Source organism: Hemibagrus wyckioides, linkage group LG06 (genome assembly GCF_019097595.1).
Source record: "Hemibagrus wyckioides isolate EC202008001 linkage group LG06, SWU_Hwy_1.0, whole genome shotgun sequence".
Classification (NCBI taxonomy): Eukaryota; Metazoa; Chordata; class Actinopteri; order Siluriformes; family Bagridae; genus Hemibagrus; species Hemibagrus wyckioides.
This window is the reverse complement of record NC_080715.1, coordinates 12980695-12990713: the sequence shown is the minus strand read 5'-3', so window position 1 is coordinate 12990713 and position 10019 is coordinate 12980695. Positions and strand designations below refer to the sequence as shown.

At 39.6% G+C, this 10019-nt stretch overlaps 1 protein-coding gene across 2 annotated transcripts; it reads left to right on the top strand.

Moving 5' to 3' along the window:
• The first annotated feature begins 821 nt into the window (after positions 1 to 821).
• On the top strand, positions 822 to 9365 carry desma (desmin a). Of its 2 annotated transcripts, XM_058392007.1 has the most exons (10): positions 822 to 1469; positions 4950 to 5010; positions 5133 to 5228; positions 6162 to 6323; positions 6564 to 6689; positions 6960 to 7180; positions 7331 to 7386; positions 8049 to 8143; positions 8278 to 8322; positions 8728 to 9365. In XM_058392007.1, the coding sequence occupies exons 1-10, from the start codon at positions 901 to 903 to the stop codon at positions 8767 to 8769; spliced, it is 1473 nt and encodes a 490-aa protein (XP_058247990.1). In that variant the 5' UTR covers positions 822 to 900; the 3' UTR covers positions 8770 to 9365. The 2 variants fall into 2 exon arrangements, with proteins under 2 accessions (XP_058247990.1, XP_058247991.1); XM_058392008.1 differs by lacking the exon at positions 8278 to 8322.
• Positions 9366 to 10019: the final 654 nt, after the last annotated feature.

The window sequence follows — 10019 nt, the reverse complement described above, 5'->3', positions numbered from 1 at the left end:
AGGTTTAATTATTCATGAATAATTTACTACACTATAGACCTCAGAAAAATTTGATCTGTATCAAGAATTAAAATCTGATTTTCGCTTTTGTTAATCTGTAATGAGATACAAGCCCTCACAGCCCTGAATAAATAAAGCACTGAATCATTACGGGCTTCTGTGGTCCGTCTTCCCGAAGGCTGCCGCATGCCATTCTGCTGAACAGCCTCTCGCCCACAGACTTCCTGAACAAGTGTGAATATCTGGCAACCCACCACACATGGAAGGCCTGAGGTGTGTGTGAATGTAGCAAGAAACTTGGAGCCATGATCTAATATAACTAATGCTAAAATGTGGGGTGATCTTTCACAAGGCAGATGGACCCTTAGATTTAAATCATACACTGCTAAAAAAGTGTTTTCTATTAAAAAAATAAAAACCCAACAGAGTTGTAAGTGTTTAAGAGTCCCTGAATCACAGCAGATTATACTTATGTGTTCCTGTATATAAGTATATTTATTTCCTATCTTATATTTGCGTCAATCATAGGTGGAACTGGAAAATTAATTTTTTAAGATTGTTGATACTGTGACAGTCATCCATTTAGCATGGAATACTAGATTTCAAACTTACTAGACTTTCAGGTAACTGAATCTAAGCCACTGCTCGTCACCACTAACTCACTCATGCTATCTATCTCACACTTTTACTGGCAACTCCTCCAAACCAACTACTGGAAACCCCATGACAGCTGAGTGAACAGGGTGGGCTGAGGAGAGGATGATGGATATGAGGGAGGGGGTAAAATGTGACCAAGGCTACATATAGCAGCTTTCCAGACTTCTGCTCTTCATTCTGTTCAAGTCTGTCAACCCGGTTACTTTACTAGCAGCACACACCCTACTCTACAACTTTAAGACCATGAGCAAGTCTTTCTCATCTGCTGAAACGGCCTCTTCCTACCGTCGAACCTTCGGCTCCGGCTTAGGCTCCACTATGTCCAGCTCCCTGTTTGGCCATGGTTCTTCTGGCTCTTCCCGCGTTTCTTCCAGAGTCTATGAAGTGACCAAGACCTCCTCCTCGGCCCCTGTTTACTCAGGCCACCGCTCCGGAGCATCCTCCTATGGCTATGGTGGTGGAGTCGTGAGCCGCTCCTACGCCGGTTTGGGTGATAAGCTAGACTTCAGCCTGGCTGACGCCATGAACCAGGATTTCCTGCACACACGCACCAACGAGAAGGCCGAGCTACAGCACCTGAATGACCGCTTCGCCAGTTACATTGAGAAGGTGCGCTTCCTCGAGCAGCAGAACCAGGCCCTGTCTGTAGAGATCGAGCGCCTGAGGGGCCGTGAGCCCACACGCATTGCTGAGCTGTACGAGGAGGAGATGAGGGAGCTGCGCAGGCAGGTGGACACTCTGACCAACCAGAGAGCTCGCGTTGAGGTGGAGCGTGACAACTTGGCTGATGACCTACAGAAACTCAAACTCAGGTGAGAGAAATTTCAAAAGTAGATAGTTTGATGAGTCACAAAACACATATCTGTCAGGTCAGTGACACAAAGCTGTGATTAATAACTTTAATAGCAGTCTCCTGAATAAAATGGGTGTAAAATAATGCTAATTCCACTGATATGTTCATTTAAATCTTTACAATTCTATAAATTATTTCATTAAGTTATATTATTATCAGAAATAATCCAATAGTAATTATTATAATTATTATATAATAGTTATAATAATAGGGAAAAAACATTTTGAAATGTTTTATTTAAGTGCAACAAGCTTAAAAAGTTAAAAAAGTTCAGGAATAAGAGTAAACAAATAGTGATGCGTGTTTGCTTAATTTGCCTAATATTTGAATAGGTATTAAATGTTGTATAATTAGGAAATCTGTGAAAAAATTTGAGAAATCCCACCATATATTATTTAAATTAAGCCGGGGTGCTCTGTGGCTCTGCTCTTTTAAGACATCGTTTTTCTAGAAATGAGAATAAACAGATCATAATCACCTCTGGAGTGAGTGTACTGAGAGTCAAATTATCTCAGCATATGTTGAGATTCCACTGTAACAACTTCCTTAAAAATGTGCGCATTCAATTAGTATTGAATGGTTCGACTTTATGCAAGGCTGTTTGAAGGACATAGTGAGTTTTTAGCCTAGTGCTAAAGCCTCTAGGTTCTCCACTACACTGATCTTTGTAACACTCAACAAACAGACTCCCTCCATAACTCACATATGTGGGTAACCGATAAGAGCAGCGAACAGGGGGATACAAAATGTCCTATTTATTGTAGCGTTTATATTATAGTGGGACTTTATATCTAGCAATATTCTTGAGTTTCTTTATAAAGGATATTTATTATGGCAATAACACTGAACTTCTATTTGAAGTTAATGTAAATATATGGTCTAGGTTCCAGAGTTTGACAGAAACATTGCCCATGCATGAGCAAAGACCTTCATGGTCAGATTCCAAGAATACAGAGGAGCACAGTTTCGAACAGCCGAACAATATTTCAAAAGACTGCCTGTGGAAAAGTTCAAATGTGCAATTTTTCCCCCCGCCGAATACTGCAGAAAAGCAATTTCATTTTAGCCTGCAGGTATTTTTTGAGAAGATTCAATTAGCAGCTATAGTGATGGTGAAGGCTAAAAAGTGTAAAAGGGAGTAAGCTCTGGACACAATTCCAGCTGTTAAAATATTAATCATAATCTACCAAGGGGGGCAAGTGGGTAGACGTAGAGGGAATTTGAAAGTACAGAAACTCTTCATGAATTAAGGTGTGTAAATGAGAGAGAGAGAGAGAGAGAGAGAGAGAGAGAGAGAGAGATGAATGAGTGGAACAATATAACCCATGGTGTTCAGTAACCACTGCTGCATCGCTCACATATGAAGTGTGTATGATATTGGGAGAATGGTTTGACATTGCTTGAGTTGCTTTCCCAACTGCAAGAGGATCCACTGTAATGTAACATGGCTCCCAGATTAGTAAGCTATTATTATCCTCTTTGATATACCCACCCCCCAGCACTGTAGAGAATTCTCATCTCCTAAAATACCCTTATCGCTCAGCCTCCCTCAGTGTGTGTATGTGTGTATGTGTGTGTGTGTGTGGTAGAGTGAGTGCGTAGCACTCAAGAGACCGTAGGCATTAGAGTATAACTGCCCTACATTAACAATAATGATTCACAGGAGCCGTTTGCAGGCTGGTAAAAGCAGATGCTATTTCTAGGCATGGCTCAAGCAGAGTGGATCTCCGCATTAAGAGGACGACCAAAAAGGGGAGGACTGAGAACATAGTTTAAATATACACATATGCAGGGCTTAAAAAGGGCAATGACACCTGTTATTAAGCATTTGCATGGCGGTTCACTCGTGATTCCTGTAGGGTAGCATGTAATTGAGTGATCATACACGGCATAGTGATAGTCATGGCGTGACTCCAGCATCTGTCATTGAAATATTATCAGACATAATCAGCATACCAACAATGACACGCATGCAACCGGATACGTGCTAGATAATCTAAGTGTAGTCATTTCAAAGGAGTCAGGGACATCAGTTTTAATGACCGATGCAATCGTGTGATTCCACGTTGGCTAAATCCCATATCCTCATTGACCCCTTGCATTGCTCTTTAATGGGAAGGTCACACCAGAGCATTGTCCATTGCCCTTTCTGGTGTTTTTTTTTTCCTCTATAAATGGAAAGCAGCTACATTTGGAATAAATGTTTGTTAGGGGAAGGGGTGGGCAATATGGCAAAAAATATCTTCTCACAATATCTCACAAAAATAAACGTGCACCTAAATAGAATTGACAATTAAAGCCTTATTTTTTTTTTTTACAACCAGAAGCTTGTCACTGTGAGGAATCATTCAGCAAGTCTGTTTGACAGAAAGGTGTATTGTGCATTACATTTTATGATACAGTGCTATCAAATGCTTGACTGTGATTAGTCAGAAGGTGTTGATCAGCAGCTCTCACAACAGTGCAATGCATGTCACGAGTTTATACTGATGCGTTTATTTTGCTGTGTTATTATTTCTATAGCATCAAATAATTCACAGGTGGTGTGATATAGATGGTTCACATAACGTAAGCAATATCAAAAAGATGTTACTTGGTAAAGAAAAATATTTAGTATGGATATATAATATGTAAGAAGAAGATAAAATTTTTCCTTTTTATGATATGGTCTTCGGAAAATTTGCAGTTTCTTTGGTAACAAGCTGCATTTTCTGCTTTTTTAAGACGAAGATCATGAGTTTGAACCCCGAAAATGCCACAGTCATCCATGGCCAGAAGCCAAGGGACCATATGGCCATACTCTCTCTTGTCAATCACAGTGACACTAACCAGTTGTTGGTATCCTGTGAGCTTATGTACGTGCAGGAGAGCACATTTCCTCTATGTATTTTACACTACCCTGTGACACAGCATGAGCAGCAGTCTGAAAAGGTACAATTATCTGGCTTCACATGCCTCAGAGGAAGCATGTGTTAGCCTTTACCCTGCCTGCCATGTGATACGGGAGAGCTGGCTGGTGAGGGAATTGAGGGAAATTGTGGGACGGGATTAAAGGCTAGTGAGAGAATGACTTTTCAGCAGCTACAGTGTAAGTGGTAACAGGAACTAACTTGTTCTGTGAATGTTTCAAAACATAAACTAGGATAAAAAGCATATCATTCATAAATATTTTAAAATCATAATGATGTTGTTGATGTGACAAATTGTTGTGGTATAAGAGTAATATGTTGTGTTATCAGGATTTGAATTCTGGTATTAATTATTAAAATAATCATCTTGGTAAAACACATCTTGGTTCTATAGATTGCTATATATTTAAATAAATATCTAGACATGTAATAAAATGTTTATGCTAGGGTTTGTGGTGTAAAAACTTCCGTTAAACCTCAGAAGTAAGCATGATTTAAGGTCACTGACCTCCATTTGTGTTCTTCGGCAGACTTCAGGAGGAAATCCACCAGAAAGAAGAGGCTGAGAATAACCTCTCTGCTTTCAGAGCTGTAAGTCTCCACATCCTGTTATAATGAGATCAAATGTTCATCTCTTAAAACCTTCATATTTAATCTTTACATTTTTCCCAGTACTTTTGTGCTTAATCCACGTGGCTTTTTATTTTTGGTAGGATGTTGATGCTGCCACTCTTGCCAGGCTGGACTTGGAGAGACGCATCGAGAGCCTTCATGAGGAGATTGCCTTCCTCAAGAAGATCCATGAGGAGGTGCGTGCGTGTGCTTTTCAGACCGTTCACTAAGTCACACATTCGTTCTCTGTCGGTCAGTCACAAATGTCATGTGGACATTAGCAGACTATCAACACTCCTGTTCTATTCCTGTCCAAAGGTAAATCATTTATATGTAGTATTTACAAGGAATGAAGCGTGCATACACTTCTACCCACCACCCACACGAACAGACACACACACACACACACACATACATGCCAAATCTCCAAAGGTTGGAGCCTTTCATGCTGTCTTCTTTTTTTGTCTGACATTTAAGGGTAAAACATTAGCCTGGTGTGTGTGTGTTTGTCAGCTGTGCTCTGACAGGGAGGGGGCAGTGTAATGCAATGGAACAGATGTATTTCTATAATTAAAACCTGAGAGAGAGAGAGAGAGAGAGAGAAAGAGAGAAAGAGAGAAAGAGATCTTCACACGCAGCTGTGATACAGAACAGGAAAAAAAACACGTCCCACGTTGTCTATTTTCACAGTGCTTTTTCACAGGATTAGTTTACATTCATCTGTTCATACATTTATCTGTTTTACTTTTATATTCTGAGTATAAGGTCAAATCTACAGTTCATGACAGACATGTGACAGTGCAAACAAATTGATTAATCTTTATATTGCTTATAGAAGGCTTTTTACATTGATCATGTTACAAAATTTTCATTGGAATGATTCACTCTAATGCTGAAACCTCATCTATAAATGTATGGATGGTACACTGTTAAAGGTCAAGTTCTGCATGTGTCCCCCTGAGAAAACACTTAAAGGTTGTATGGAGAACCATACAATTCAGTGAGGCATCCAAGTGGAACCATTCAATGGAGCTAAGAACTCTCCAAAAAACCTACAACTAGTGCTTTTTTCCCTGAGAGTATACATATCTTCACTTTTTTTTGTGTTTTTTTTTTTTTTTTATGTACAGGAGATCCGTGAGCTGCAGAGTCAGATGCAGGATACTCAGGTCCAAATCCAAATGGACATGTCCAAGCCTGACCTGACCGCTGCACTGAGGGACATCCGCAGCCAGTATGAGGCCATCGCAGCCAAGAACATTTCAGAAGCTGAGGAGTGGTACAAGTCCAAGGTCAGTCATATGAATAAAACACTACAAAGCAAATATGATCATCTCAACACATTAAGGCCTAAGTAAAATAATCTGAGAATTTCATATCCTTTTTAACAAATCTACAGTTTCAACACCATTCATTAAACACCTCACTAATTATGCAGTGACAGGTAGCTGTCCTAACACTGATAACAATGTGGAATGATAAGATATTCTCTAGTAACCCTACTGAGTGCAGCTTATCTCTCTTTTCTCCAGGTATCAGATCTGAACCAAGCTGTGTCCAAGAACAATGATGCATTGAGACTGGCCAAGCAGGAGACTATGGAGTTCCGCCACCAAATCCAGTCCTATACCTGCGAGATCGATTCCCTCAAGGGCACCGTAAGCCATATTTAATCTCACCATCCTCGTAAAAGATGTTCTGCACGAACAATTACCAGCACCCACGTCAATGCAAACATGAGCTCAGCCTCAGTACACCTGGCTAGTTATTGGCAGGTCTTTATTATGTTTGTTCAGGAGTTTGGTGGGTATTTACACACTGGCTAAAACTGAGATAACTGGGTGACTACCACTTTGTATCTGGAACATGTGGTTGTTTTTTTTATCATTCTTCTTAATATTTCACTCCTATTTCTACTCTATATATAGAACGAGTCTCTGATTAGGCAGATGAGGGAGATGGAAGAAAGGATGGGCCGCGAGGCTGGCGGTTACCAGGACACCATTGCTCGTCTTGAGGCTGAGATTGCCAAAATGAAAGATGACATGGCTCGTCATCTTCGTGAGTACCAGGACCTTCTTAATGTCAAGATGGCCCTGGATGTAGAGATTGCCACCTATAGGAAGCTGCTGGAGGGAGAGGAAAGCAGGTAAAGAAATTGTTTTTCATTTAGAACAGTTTAATTCTGTAACTGCTGATAAGGTTTTTTCATTTATTAATTCTCTGTATTACTCTTTACTGAGCCAGACATTTCAAGCCTTATATGACATTATACTTATACAACATTTCGACTTTTCAGGATCTCTCTGCCTCCGCAGGCGTATTCCTCCTTGAGCTTCAGAGGTGATGTCAGAGGTGAGCAACAGTATTAGTAGAAGTATTTTATTAATCCCCTATGGGAAATTTGGTGTACCAACAACTAGGACTTATCACAAGAGCAGCACAAGATTTAAAGTGTACAATATACCATAAATAAGGAAGAATGAATATACATATACAAAACTCTCCAAATTATTTACAGGCTGGGAAAAATATTACAGGTCTTTATATGGAGACCTAGTCTAGATCTAACCACCAGCCCGGAAATTAAACGGTTAATGAATGTGAACTCCTTAAATTCCCCACCAGGGGGAGCAAAACCTCATCTTCCTGACAATCCTCTATCCACAATAAATTCTAAAATCATTTATAACGTATCATCTAGCATCCATGACATATAGGCCCTTGTTTACATGTTATAAAGCACAAATAAGAACTTAAACTTGCAGTACAAATAACATACTGGGTCTTACGTTACAGTGCATTATAAATAATGCCTAGAATCTTATTATTAAGATATCATTACATAATACATTATGTATACAGAATTTATTAGAAGTATTATTCCATTACATTGTGATACTGTGATGGAAGAGAGTAAATGCATTCAAATGCAACTAGTTTATATGAATGCAAATGCAACTATTTAGTAAATAACATCATGTGGTTTAATGTAATGGTGATTGTGAATATTACAGAGACCAGCCCTGAGCAGTTCACACAGCCACGTGCCTCTGAGATCCACTCCAAGAAAACAGTTCTGATCAAGACCATAGAGACCCGTGATGGAGAGGTGACACACGCACATACACACACATCTTTCTAAGGCATTAGTCATCCTTGCAGAGCTTTGATCATTTATGCAAACACCTCATTGCTGTTCCAAACCTGAACTCATCAGCTTGCTTATTTTTCATTCATCTCTAGTCTAAAACTTCTCGCGAGGCAATGAGTGCCATGAGCGCTCAGTGTGTAAGTTAAGCAGCAGTTCCATTTTGTCTCGTATCCCCTCTCGCTCCTCCTAATGTTTCCTTAGAGAATCCAACCCCTTCACTTTAAAGGTTACTGGACTCAACATAAGGCACTGTAGGCCTGCAGCATCATTAACATCCACTCAATACTCATAATGGTTGTTCTTCCTGTAGTGCTGAGGAAAGTTAGCACTTAAAAAATCATTTCCCAGATTTGAAAGATTTGCACTAGTCCTATTATTTTTATCTGATATAAATTTGACACATATTACTTTGAATTCATCTTAAACCACACTGTCTTTTTTTAGCACTTTATTTACCTTACACGTCTTCTAAATCTTTTACTAAGGATTTTATGTGTCCTCCATTTGACCTGTGACTGATCTCCACTTGTCTCTTCATATAGGTTGTCAGTGAATCTACACAGCACCAGCAGGACGTCATGTAAAACAGAGAAGATAGCCAAGGTGCAAAGAAAACAGCAACAGAATTTGATCCAATCTGAAACAAGACATTTCCATGCCACACAGGCCCTCAGGGTTTTTTTTTTTTTTATATATATATATATATATATAAATATATATATCCTCAGTGATGCTGTGACCCACAATTCCAGGCAGCTATGGAGGAATAAAGGAGATAAAGCTGAAAGTGTGCAAAGGCCAACAGATTATGAATGAAGATGAAACTGCGGCAGTTATTTGTTAAAACGAACGTCAATATTCAACTGCTAATTCTCTGAATTTTGTATGAAAGTGTGTGTCTGAGTGTGCTTGTGAGTATGTGGGTCACGTGCATCATGATTTACCACATACCACCATATGAGGCCTGCTAGTTGATTTTGTGGTTTCATTAAGATGAAACGCGATCATCTGACACATTGCATGAAATGGTCACATAAATGTCTGTGTCTTAGTAACATGAGACAATGATAATGATTCACAGACATGGGAAGGGGAACTACATTAAAAACCTGTTATATAATGTAAACTGTTGTTTATTTCAATTGTAAAGGGGAAAAATAAAGTTTTAAAACAATCATCATTCCTTGGTTTTTATTGGATTTGATAAACTGGTGTTTACTGATGGCCTTATACACAGGGGGTCATCAATCTTACTCACAAAGGCTGCAGGATTTTATGCCAGCAAATAGGAGACATGTAAAAGTTGTTTGAAGGCAAAGATGAATCGAATGGACTCAGGTGTGGCTCCTGCTCAGCTGGAATGATACCCCGCATACACAACTGTCCTTTGCAGATAAGATTAAAGACCATAACACACATACAGACAGGTGACAAATTAAAGGACACACCAAATGTCTTAGTAAGATTGTGGACCACAAGCCACCAGAACAGCTAAAATGTGCCTCTGTACAATTCCCACTGGAATTGTACAGAGGGGTGAAAATTATTCAGGAAAAGCTATTCCACATTACTTTAAATCCTCCCACAGGATGAGATTGAGATGTGGTGACTGTGAAGGTGATTGTGTGAGCAGTTCTCTATGATTAACATCATTTTCACACCAATCAAATCATTCAGCTAGTCCCTGTGGAAGGGGACAGAGTCATCCAATAAGAGGCCACTCCCATCAAGAAACGATTCAGGATAAAAGTGATCGGTCAGAGGAACTTTTACTCATTTGCAGTGACCTTTTTGCTCAAACTGTGACGGCAAAATGCTTCCTACATCATTAAGG